Source organism: Monopterus albus, unplaced genomic scaffold, assembly GCF_001952655.1.
Source record: "Monopterus albus unplaced genomic scaffold, M_albus_1.0 scaffold96.1, whole genome shotgun sequence".
Lineage (NCBI taxonomy): Eukaryota > Metazoa > Chordata > Actinopteri > Synbranchiformes > Synbranchidae > Monopterus > Monopterus albus.
In genome coordinates, this window is record NW_018127976.1 from 1,582,451 (window position 1) to 1,595,545 (window position 13,095).

The 13,095-nt window shown below is 43.5% G+C and overlaps 1 protein-coding gene across 2 annotated transcripts in view; it reads right to left on the reverse strand.

The window, feature by feature from the left end:
* Positions 1–13,095, reverse strand: part of ca10a (carbonic anhydrase Xa) — a 514,312-nt gene that overhangs the window by 46,387 nt on the left and 454,830 nt on the right. For both annotated transcript variants that reach the window (XM_020608877.1, XM_020608878.1), the window contains one exon: positions 9,381–9,476. In XM_020608877.1, coding sequence (XP_020464533.1) covers positions 9,381–9,476 — 96 coding nt within the window. The remainder of the gene's footprint in view (positions 1–9,380; positions 9,477–13,095) is intronic.

The following is a 13,095-nucleotide window of genomic DNA, read 5'->3' on the forward strand; positions in this document are numbered from 1 at the left end:
TTTTTACTGGTATGTGTGGATCCGTTTTCTAAATGGGTTGAGGCCTCTCCCACAAAATCAGAAACTGGTAAATAGGTAATTAAATGGCTCACAAGAGAATTAATCCCTCGGTTTGGTATACAAGAAATAATCAGGTCTGATAATGATACACACTTCTCAAATGAAGATTTACGCATGGTTGAGCAAATGTTTGGGATGAAGCATAAGTTCGGAGCTGTTTATCATGCAGCCTCACAAGGGCTGGTTGAGTGAACAGAACCATCAAAGAAGGCCTTGCAAAAGTCTGCGCAGACAAGAAACTTAACTAGGTTGAAGCTCTACCAAAGTATTGTTCAACCTCAGGTCTACCCTAACTAAATTATTAAATGTGGGCCCACATGAAAAATGTCTAGGGATTTAACACCTCTTCCTTTGCAGCATGCTGACATAAGTGAATATGTCAAGTGCCTGAACAGCGCCGGGATGGGTCTCTCTGAACAGTCGTACAAAATCCTGTGCAGAGACCAAGCTGAGGATCAGTAGCAGGTGTGCGAACACAGTTCTCTCACTGAAACCTTCATGGTGTGACGATATGACAGCAGCATAAGCTTTCACAGTAGACAGAGCCAAATTTCTGGTGGGCAAGAAGCTGGAGCTGTACCTCATTCCTTGCACCAAAACAGACTATTTTGTTGCATAAGATGCCATTGTTGATAAAGCTCTTGCACACTGAATTGTGTGTACAACTGCTGGAGGCAACCATAGGCTCTCCAGTCACTCCTGATTGGGGGCCAGGCCCACAGTCGTTGTCCTACCACAAGGAACTGCTGGATCGCGCCGTCTAGCTGAGAGAACATATCCCCGTGCCACGACAGCTGCCAAGGCTCGCCCACCAGCAGCTGAACCAGGGTTGGAAAACAAGTGGCACCTGTGCGCTCCGGAGCTATCAGGAGGATGCGCAACCATTCATCCTGAATGTGTGAGAGGAGTTGTGGGATTAGTGGGACAGGAGGGAACGTGTAAAGAATACCTCTTGGCCAAGGGTAGTGAACAAAGGCATCTACCCCTATTGGGGGTTTGTCTCTGGCATTCATTGAGAACCAGAGATTGCTCTGCACGTTCCCACGTGCTGTGAACAGGTCTGCCACAGCTTGATTGAACCTGTCCCACAACATCTGAATGAGGAACGGATTCAGCCTCCACTGGGCTGAGGTCTGCCTCATGACATGAGATCTGTGGCATGGTTCTGCTCGCCGGGGACGTGTATGGCTCTGAGGTAGAGCAGGTTCTGATGAGCCCAGAGCAGGAGATCCCATGCAATCTCCAGCAGCCAGGCATTATGAACACCACCTTGCTGGTTAATGTATGTAATGGCTGTTGTGTTGTCTGATTGTACCACTACGTGTTTTCCCCTCAGTGCCGGTGCAAAGTGTTTTAAACTTTCAGCACTGTGGCCAATTCCAGACAGTTCATGTGGAGAGGTGGGTTGTTATTTCACTGTCTTCCTACAGCCTGTGACAGACAAGTGCCTCTCCAGCCAAGCAGAGATGCATCTGTGAGCACCAAGATGTGTGACGTAGCTCTGCCTAGGGGAACTCCTGCTGTCAAAACACACTGGGAGTTCCCCAGTACGCCATGTCTGATTGGACCGAGGGGGGGAGTGTGAGCACGTGCCTCTTGTGATGCACTGGGTTGAGGCGAAGACAGCCAAACCACCTCTAGAGCTTTCTCATGTGAAGACTGAGGGGGACCATGACATGACTGGCTGACATCATTCCCAGTAAAAGCAGGACAGACAGAGCTGTTACCTTCGCACAATGAACAATGTGCTGCAGGAGAGATGAAAGCACCTCCCACGTAGCGGATGACAGCTTTGCTCTCATGCAGAGAGAGTCCAGGTGCACTCCCAGGTAAATGAGTGCTTTGCAGGGCAGTGGTGAGCTCTTTTCCCAGTTTATTGCAAAACCCAGCTGTGTCAGGTGTACCACTGTGTGAAAACAACAACAACAAAAAAAGACACTTGCTGTATGAAACACGGCATCAGAATCAGATCATCTAAATAAAATATGACTCTGATTCCTGCTCTGCGTAACGGTTCTAATGCCACTTCCACGCACTTGGGAAACATTTGGGGGAGGGGGGGCAATAGCCGAAGGGCAGCCTGTTGTACTGGAAATGTGCACCCTGGAAGGAGAAATGCAGGAATTTCCTGTGTTTAGGGATAATAGGCAATAAGCATTTCTCAGATCAATGGAGACCATTATTGTGTGTTCATTGCCGGGACGCACACACACCAGTACTTGCTTCGTGGTGAGCATGTGAACGGTTTCTGCACTATGCATTTGTTGAAGAGAGACAAATCAAGAATAGGTCTCATCTTGCCTGACTTTTTGGGAGCCAGGAAGTTGAGTGAGAAAAAATACTCTCGTACTCCTGCCTGGGCAGAACTACGGAGTTTGCTGCTTTGCTTAACAGCACCTGCAACCCCGCTGTCAGTGCAGCAGAGTCTGAAGTAAAAGTTCTGTCAGCGGATGAGTATTCATTCGCAGTGCATTAGTATACACCGCTGTCAGCCACTGATGTGCCCCCTCGCCATTGCAAGAGATGAGTGTTTGCTCTGCACAACCAATGGGAGGGCGGTGAAGACAGGGCTGAGGAGAAGCACGCACCCCATGTTTAGCTTTGTCACTCACCTCTTGTGTGGCAGTGCAGCTGCATCCTCCGATGTGGAGAGATCTTTATAAAATTAGCACCCAACATGGGCTCAAACACACAACCATGAGATTAAGACTCTCATCCGCTACCGACAGAGCTAGCCTGGCAGCTTGTTAATATGATAACAAGGAGAAAATAAATTGTTTCTTTTCTCTCCTTTGTAACCTACGGCACAGTTGTGGTAGGGAAGCATGTGTGCAGACAGCACAGATTCAGAAACGGAGGAAAAAGGACTGTCAGAAGAGATTTTCATTTTCCAGAAGAACCTATGAGTGTCCGACTGTCTCCGGTGATTTGCATATACTTCCTGCCTCAGGCAGTGATTTTTGGTGGATCGGATCTGCTCTGATAGCCCTGACAGCTGTTACATGTGCAGCCACATGCTGTGCTGGATCATTTCTTTTGATGCCCAGGCCTTCATGCACACCATTGCCACCACTGCACCAGTGCCATGGTCGTCCCAATTTCCTTCGCTGCCTCTCCAGGGAGAGCCCCAGGCTGTGCAGTGAGGGAGGAAAAGGATGCGGAGAGGAGAGTCACATTGTTAATTGCCGCATCTCCCTGGGATGCGCATTGATAAACGCAGTCCGAGAGGCGAGCAGTGACCTGGTTCCCTGACAGTGGATGAGTGGCCCACCTCCTGCCAAAGAACATTGCTTGGGAAGCAAGTGATGGATTAGGGTGAGCTGGGGGAGCCAGCGATGGCAGGGAGTGAGTCAACGGACTTGGGCCCACCCACGCCGAGGAACTCCAAAGGGTTGTACACCAAGAGATCTTGACGATTTGCCCAGCTGCTGTCATTGTCAGGATCCCACTGTCTGACAGCTGCAAACACCTCCGCTTGGCACTGTGTCTCCGCAGTGGGCAGCAAACACAGAGGGGCAAGCGACTTGGGGGAAGAGTGCCAGCTCTGTGTCAAGGCACGCCTCACAGTGAGGGTGTGGGTCACTGGGCATGATGAAGCCCGTATTGCAGCCTGGGCACACGGTGACGGTGGTGCAGCGCTGGAGTCCGCTGTTGGTGAACTTTGCTCTTTAGCCATGATGAAGGAATTACTCTTTCGACTGCTGAAGAAAAAGAGGAAGCCAATCACAGGTCACACCAGCATTTATGCCACCACAGCAGACCTGTTTGGGGACAGCCTAGTGCAGGGCACAGGGCACGAAAGAATCTCTTCAGGACTGCGGATGGATGAGGGATAAACCCAATAGTGACGGCTCTTAGAGGGCAAAGCCTATGCAAAATAGAAAAATATGGGAAAGCATAATGTTTTTACAAATTTGTTTTTAAGACATGAACCAAAATAGCTGTCTACACTTGATGACTAATTAGTTTAAAACTTTGAAATATTAAAAAAACTGTAAAGTTGGTCTTATTTTTAAGGATGAACATCCTAAATGTTTAACTCCTCTCAGGAGTGCACCACTTATGGATGTCGGGATACAGTACACATTAAAGATTGTGACTCCGTTCCCCTGTCTTAAAGATCCCTACTCACAGAAACTATATGAGTAATTCTTTGTCAGGTTAAAATGTTAATGGATGGTTTAATGTTTTTATTAGTTAAACTTCTTTATTTTACTGTCATTAGGAGCACTTTTTAATGCTGAAAGTAATCAGGGCTACATTACTTGGAAACTTAAAAACATGCAGCGGAAGCTCAGCAGTGGCAGCAGCAGGAGTTGCTCTGACAGACATTGGTCAATTGGAGGACCAGAGTTTGAAAGAGAGGTGACTGAAGAGCATCAGTTGGAGGAAAACCAGTGTATCCATATCCTTGCTAAGATACAACATACTGTAGATGTGGACCAGATCATGAAAATGAAACAAATATTTCAACACAGGCAGAAATGAAGTCATTATCATGAGAAGTGCTTCACTGTGCTCACAGTGTTCCCAAGATTCAGAATCAGAATTGGCTTTATTGGCCATGTGTGTCGGACACACAAGGAATTTGACTCTGGTACATTGGCTTTCAATGTGCATGTACAGTACATATCCCCATGCAAGGGGCAAGTAAACAATAAACCAGCATAAGGCTGTATAATATAACAAAATAAGCAGTATTAACAAGCAACAAACAGTGGAAACAATGCAAAATAAGCAGTATAGACAGGCAGTAAACAATGCAGACAGACAAAGGAATGCTCATTGTGAAGTGGGATAAGTAGGAATGCAAATAGAGTACTTGACCTGTACGAATCTGTATAATCTGTATGAGGTATATTTACAGGTGGTGCACTCAGGTTATTGTCCTGTCATACTGTCGTTGGTTAAGTGTTCATCAGAGTGACAGCCTGGGGGAAGAAACTGTCCCTGTGCCTGGTTGTCTTGGTGCACAGTGAACTGTAACGTCATCCAGAGGCGAAGACTTCAAACAGATTGTGTCCAGGGTGTGAGGGGTCTGCAGTGATCCTCTCCGTCCTCCTTTTGACCTGTGAGGTGTGCAGGTCCTCCATGGAGGGCAGGCTCACACCAATGACCTTTTCTGCAGTCCTGACTGTCCGCTGAAGTCTGTACTTGTCCTGTTTGGTTGCTGAGCCAAACTGGACAGTGATGGAGGTGCAGAGAACAGACTCGATGATTCCTCTGTAGAATTGTATCAGCAGCTCCTGGGGCAGGTCAAACTTCCTGAGCTGGCGCAGGAAGTATATCCTCTGCTGTGCCTTGTTGGTGATGGTCCTGATGTTGGACACCCACTTCAGGTCCTGGGAGATAGTGGAGCCCAGAAAGTTGTAGGACTTTACTGCTGATACGGGGGGGTGTTCCTTCCCGAAGTCCACTGTCATCTGCACTGTTTTGAGCATGTTCAGCTCCAGGTTGTTGCGGCTACACCACGGGCCCAGCAGCTCACCCTCCCGTCTGTAGGCTGACTTGTCACCATCTCGGATGAGACCAATGACCGTTGTATCATCGGCAAACTTTAGGAGCTTGAAAGAGGGGTCCTTCAAGATGCAAGCGTTGGTGTAGAGTGAAAACGGCAGAGGGGAGAGCACGCATCTGTTAGATATTTTTAGTTTGATAGATATTGGTTAGATACTTGATGTATTAGAAATGTTTAGAGTAGACAGGCTGTCTAGCTCAGGCTGTTAATGCTTAGTCATTCTTAGGATAACTAGACAGAAAGTTGATTATTGTTAGGAGACAGAATGTTTAATATTATTGTTATGACGTGTTTGACCATAATCGTAGTCATAATATTTTCTTATGCTTAATGTCATGTCAGAATGTTTTCGCTACACACCACATAATCAACAGACATTCCCACATTGATTTTCTTCATGCTTTTGACTACTGCTCTGGCCAGCTGCAAAGCTGGCACCAGGAGGCGTCACGGTTTTGGCGTCCCTGTAGTATGGGGTTAATCCCAAGGTGATATAATGTATAGGTCTGTTATGGTTCAGGGCTTTTCATCTTTCAGCTGCCTGCGTGCATGTTGGAGGTGCAAAGACTCCTGAGCATGTAATGTTAATTTTTACCTGTGTTCATTGAATAAATCAGCACTGTTTTGAAGTTACTTGGACTTCCTCGTCTCTCAAGAGTTAACGGTGAAAAGAACTGGGTATCCAACACATCTGTGGGGGGTATCTGCGCTTATTGTCCGGGTGCTGGATTTGATTTTCCCCAGCCTCACCTGCTGCTCCCTGTCTGTCAGAAAGCTAGTTATCCACTGACAGGTGGGGGCAGAAACAGTGAGCTGGGTCAGTTTGGAGTGGAGGATGTTCGGGATAATGGTGTTGAATGCCTTGAACGCTGAGCTGAAGTCCACAAAGAGGGCCCATGCATAGGTCCCTGGGGAGTCGAGGTGTTGCAGGATGTAATGCAGTGCCATATTCACTGCATCGTCCACTGACCTGTTTGCCTGTTAGACCCCCTGCAGGGGGTCTAGCAGGGGTCCACGATGTCCTTCAGGTGGGCCGACACCAGTCTTTCAAAGCACTTCATAACTACAGATGTCAGGGCGACAAGTCTGTAGTTGTTCAGTTCACAGGTGAAGGTTTTCTTGGGGACTGGAATGATGGTGGAGCATTTGAAACAGGAGAGGACTTCACACAGCTCCAGTGACCTGTTGAAGATGAGTGTGAAGATGGGGGCCAGCTGATCAGTGCACACTTTCAAGTAGGAGGGGGGCAGTTTAGTTCCTCACAGTTTTCTTTAAACCACCCCGTGGCTACTAGATACTAACAGATAACCAGTATATTCAGTGTCTTGAAGGTACAGTACATGAGATTAATCAACCATGACACATGGTTGATTATGTTGAATATGGGTCTAAACTTGACACTTTGAAACATTTGTTAAATGAGAAACATTTTACATTTTTATTTTTGGCATGTTTAGAGGAGCCCCTAACTCTGCGAATTAAAATAAATGTACTGATGTGTAAAACAAGTGTATATTTTGGAATTTGTCACTTCTATTAATAAAAAAGAAGACATTTGGACATATCCCAGTACATACATACACAGGTGCAAATAATAAAATGAATGTCTGAATTCAATTCATCTGTTTGAGCAGATCTTTTTCACAGAATAGAAGGTGAGAAAAAGAAAAGTAACAGGCTTTTCACAGCAGACATTTTGACATGCCATAGTCAAAAAAGCAGAGACAGAGCCATTGTTACACCTGTGGTTTTCTTATTATGACATGTCAAAATGTCTGCTGTGAAAAGCCTGTTTTTTTTTCTTACTATCCTTTGGAATTAATATGATTTGAGCTTTTGCGACCAGTTTTCCCATCATACACTGGGTCATTAAGTCTGAAGTGTAACACTGACATGGAGTCAACCAGTTAGCCATGGTGTAGGATTTATTATTATTTTTCTTATAGGCTTTGGTTACTTTATAAGCTTTAGTTACTTTTCATAACTTTATTTTCCCTTTAGTTACTTTTCATACCTTTTATTTTCCTTGCTTATACAGAACATATTAATGTTTGTTTAGAACTACTGTGTAGAAACTGTATGCTGTAACTTTGGTGGAGACATGATGTCTGTACCTTCAAGTAACCAGATGGCCTATTTTACATTTTAACACAGACTTGCTGGCTTAATTTACATCTGCACACAGACTTGCTTAGCATAGACTCTATAATGTAATCTGTTGCACACAGGCCTGCTGGCCTGATTTACACCTTAACACAAACCAGCTTAGCATGTTACAAGCTTTGCTTTGTAGTACAATATTTTACAGAAGCAAGGGGTTTGCAACTTGAGAAGATAACTTGACCCTTCTTTAGCATTTCCACAAGGGTTGCTTTGTTCTGTAGATACCCTATGTATATAGGGGGTCTACAGTTGCAGACATACAGTTGTTCAGTATTCCTATATTTAGCTACTGCCTGACTCCCCAACACCCCCACACACACCCTCTCTAGTGCATTCTTGCAAGAAGGTCTGAGAAGGAGCTCACGCCAAATGGCCAATAGGATTACGAAGCGTGAAATGCCGTACCTCTCTACAGAGCGGACACAACGGAAGAAAATAAATGTAACCAGAAACCATAACTTGAGGTTCAGATAACGGATTTCCTGCGGGGGCTCTGTCTCTCTGATCCCAGTGCTGCTTTGTCTTAACTGTGCCCACACTTTGATTAAATTTCCTGTTAATTTTATTCAGTCCTCTTCTGTCTTCACTTCTTGCACTTTCAACAAAAGAACTGTGTTATTCTAACAATGGGCTGCACCTGAGCCCTGGTTTTTTGTGTGTGTGTGAAATTGAGACGCAGACAAACAATGGGACTACTTTACCTGAGAAAATAACAAAATTTGATTTGAGCAACAGTGTTTATATGGCTTTGAAAATTCTCCATCAGCCTGAGGGAAAACACTCTACACATGTTTTTGACCTCATGTTGCTACACTTGGATCCACCTTTGAGTCATCTGCATGGAACATGATGTCAACCCATTTCATTTTGCCCTAAATGTTCCATTTGTGTACTGTATTCTGTAGCTGTCGTGTAATACTTAAAACCGATTAAACCGGGTCAAGTTTGTGTACTGTTGGATCTCCAGTATAGGGTCATGACTGTCAAGATGAAATTCTGTTCTTGTGAGTGTGTTAGGTATTTTTAGTCAGATAGATATTGGTTAGGTACTTGTTGTGTTAGAAATGTTTAGAGTAGACAGGATGCATATGGTCAAGGATAACTAGATAGAAAGTTGATGACTGTTAGAAGACAGGATGGTTATTATTATTATTATTATGATGTGTTTAACCGTAATGTTAATCATAATATTTTCTTATGTTTAATGTCATGACATGTCACTAGATGTCATGTCAGAATGTTTTTAGATACACACCACTTAATCAACAGACACACACCCACATTGATTTTCTTCATGTTTTGACTACTGCTATGGTCAGCTGCAAATCTGGCACCAGAGATGTCACGGTTTGACGTTCCTGTGTAGAATGGGGCTAGCCCAACCTAAGTGATAAATGTATAGGCCTGTTGTGGTTCAGGGTCTTTCATCCTTCAGCTGCCTGTGTGCATGTTGGAGGTGCAAGATACCTGAGCGTGTAATGTTAATTTTTACCTGTGTTCATTGAATAAATCAGCACTGTATTGAAGTTACTTGGACTGCCTCGTCTCTCAGAGTTAGCATGGCTAAAAGAATCGGAAGACTTCAAGTGCATGTCAGCAGGCAGGTATTTGTTAAACATACAGTATGGATGAGACTTACCTTCATGAATATAGACACTATGACTAGTCCATTGGGGCTTTTAGCAGCTTCTGTATAATTTGTGTACAGCTCATGGTTGTAGTGGATCAGCTGAACCTGGAACATACAGAAAGGACATAGAGAATTACTGAATGGAAAGTACCCTCTGACATTATGGCAGTGAGACATACAGCGAGACAGAAAGCTGATCTCCACAGTGAGTGAAATAGAAATCTTGGAGGAGAACACCATTTTAGAGAATTTATATCTCCTTTACCTTAAGCTAAGAACCCCTGATTCTCCTAAATCCTTCTTAGTCATGTCAAATCATTTAAAAGTGAAAATCAATATTGGATAAAATCTCACACATGGATTTATAGAGACAGTTTAATGAAAAAAGCTGGGTTTCAGAACATTTTTATACTCAGCATAGTTGTGGATAGATGTAATAACAGGACCATATAGAGGCTGGGATTCATTTCAAAGATCAAAGTGTTTATTTGTCATATGCACAGTTAAGAAATGTATTTCCTTGTACAATGAAATTCTTACTTTGCCGTCCACATGAATGCCACACAATACAAGTGAAATATAAAGTAGATGAGCAGTAACACAAATCTAAGGCACTTTAAAGCAGCAAGTGAAGGAAGCACAATAAAAATACAACAAGAACACAATATAATGCAGAGAGAATATATGCTACGTGGGAGCCATGAAGTGCAAATATTTAGCAGTGAGTGTGCAATTATGCATGTGCAAAATGAGTATGTAAACAGTACAGATGGAATTACATTACAGGAACAACAACATGGCATAGCTTGTAGAAAAATACAGTCTGCTCGGTTGTTGGTTGCACAGTTAAGCACAAAAGTGTTACCTACTTCCATTCTCAGAGCCAGTAAAGACTCAGTGGGTATTGTATATTTATTTTGGAAATGTTCCTGAAGATACATTATCTCTAAAACATTGCATGTTATGTGCAAATCATTCCACATAGGAGTGCTTTTTCAACAAGGGTCAGTACAACACTGGATTGGCTTTCATACTGAAGCTCAAGAGTGGATCTATTCCAACTGTCTATGAATCTACCTCACAGCCTTATGCTGTAAGTGCTGTTATTTTAAAGTTATTTTACTGCTTGTGTATAATGTTAGCCTTTTTAACTTAGTGACATTAGTCGCAATGTAATGTTGCACAGCTAATGTGGCTAACAATAGCTTGTATTATAGGCTGAATGGCAGGAACAGGTTAACTGGTAAAACACACTGAAAACATTTTCTACGCACCTCACGCCCAGTGCTTGGGTTAGTAATTTTGATGAACAGTCAGAATGTACCAGAGAATTTGTTGAGACTTTTTTTAACCAAATTCCCTGTGAGCAGTGTGTTGGATGGTGCTGACTATGATTGTTTACCTAGCATTGTTGTAATAGCACTAAACTTTGTGTAAACAGGGGGCCCAGGAGCTAAAATAGTGTGTGTTCACACAGAGGGGAAAAGAGGGTCTGGAACAGGAAACTAATGAACTTTATAAACATACAAAGGAGTAAATATTTTATAGTAGAACCTGCGGGCCGTAACCTCGAGGAAGGCTGCTTCAACCAGTCTCTGGCCCAGTCCACTGTCCCACCCTGCCTGAAATCCTCTATCCTAGTTCCCCTGCCTAAGAAACCCAACATAACCATAACATAACACATAATGTACTGGAGGCTATAAGTAAACAAATTTAATTAAAGAGTAATTATGAAATGCTCGATTGAGGGTGGTGCAGAGTGACAGAACATCCACAAACGCAATCAAGACGAGGGGGGAAGTGATTAGGACTTGATTTGATTTGATTTTTAGTTGAGAGCAGCAGAGGCAGCCAAAAAAACTCAACCACACTCCCTCAGTGACATATTGCGCAAATTTTGCTGCTTGCAATAAAAGATCAGTGTAACAGAATGTCTGCCAAATAGAGAAAAACAGAGAAAGAAAGCAGAGGTTATAATTACAAAGAGAAACAACTAAAGTGGTAGGTCGGTAGGTACTTTATTGATCCCTCAATGGGGAAATTTCAGTGTTTCAGCAGCAGTGGAGAACAAACAACATAACACCATGAGAAACAAACACCACACACATATCTTGATAAACACGTTTCGGTACCTCAAGCAGCAATAGAGAACAGACAGCATAGTACCATGAGAACAAGCACCACACACACATCCTGATAAATTCCAAGTACTCAAAAATAGACAGAATCAAGGATTTGAATAATCAGGAACAGAATTTACATATGTGCATATTACCCATGCATTTTACCCCAGGATTTGAGTGTTGCACCTCAGTTGACTATTACATAGTCCCTCATACTTTCACCTAGCGTATCCCTGCACTGGGATATAGAGCTAAAGTGAGAGCTAAAGAGAAGAGCACTGGATGCTGGCCAGGCCTGTAAGCCTGCAGCATTATATCATAGCATCCCTCTGTTCAAACACAGACTCACAGTGACAGCTCTACACATCTAACAGGTACAAACTAATATTTACACTCTGTTCCTGATGCTATCAAACAGTATATTATAAAGCCGGAGGTACCGACAGATTATGTAACACAGTGTGACAGATATTGCATAGTCATTACAAATTAGAGCTAGGGCTCAATAGCACCTAAACAAATTGGAATCCAGTGTAGAAACTGATTATCAAATCCAAATCCCTTATTAAATTTATTTGTAAATCAATTTTTGAAATAAGTAAAACTCAAAAGATTGAGTTCAGCTTATTCAGCTTTAGGTTTGCTGAGAAACTTAGTCATGTGATACCAAGTAGTCACACATGGAGGATCTTTTGTGTCAAATTCAAATGTCCTCCATGACCTTTCTCACTCCATCCACTGAGTCTTGGTCAATGACTATGACCCTTCCCACCTGATACTGTGACGGGTTTTGGTCTCTGAACACTCCCAATAATCCAAACAATCCAATGTGGAGTGATAGGCTAACCTGAAACTGGATTCAAAATCAAATCTCCTATGACAACCCAGCTCTATATATTGTTACATGCCCCAGATGTAAGACGGATGACAATTAAAATTTTTATTTTATTGAGTGACTACGTTGGAACTTGGATTTATGCTACAGAGAATAAAAACACACCTTGAGGTCCAGCTGGAGCGTGGTCTCCTTGTCTCTTCATCTATCCCTGCTTCTATGGATAACCACCTTTATTTGGCTAAGTATGTTATACACCCAAGGAATTTGTTTCCGGTACAAAACCGAGGCAGCCACTCACACCGATGGTTCCAACCATCGGGGCAACTTGGGGACTCAGTGTCTTGCCCAAGGACACTTTGACATGTGGACTACAGGCACCGAGATTTGAACCTCTGACCCTTTGGTTGGGAGACGACAGCTCTACCCACTGAACCACAGTCTCCCCTTCTTTCTTATTGTAATTAATTATATTAATCTTGCTTCTTTATTCTTCTTCTTCTTTCGGCTGTTCCCGACAGGGGTCGCCACAGCGAGTCATCTGTTTCCACCTAACTCTATCGTCGTCATCCTCTACTCTCACACCAATTAACTTCATGTCCTCCTTTAGCACATCCATATATCTCCTCTTTGGCCTTCCTCTTGACCTCTTGCATGACAGCTCCATCTCCAACATTCTTCTACCAATATAACCACTATCCCTCCTCTGCACATGTCCAAACCATCTCAATCTGGCCTCTCTGACCTTGTCCCCAAAACAGCCGAC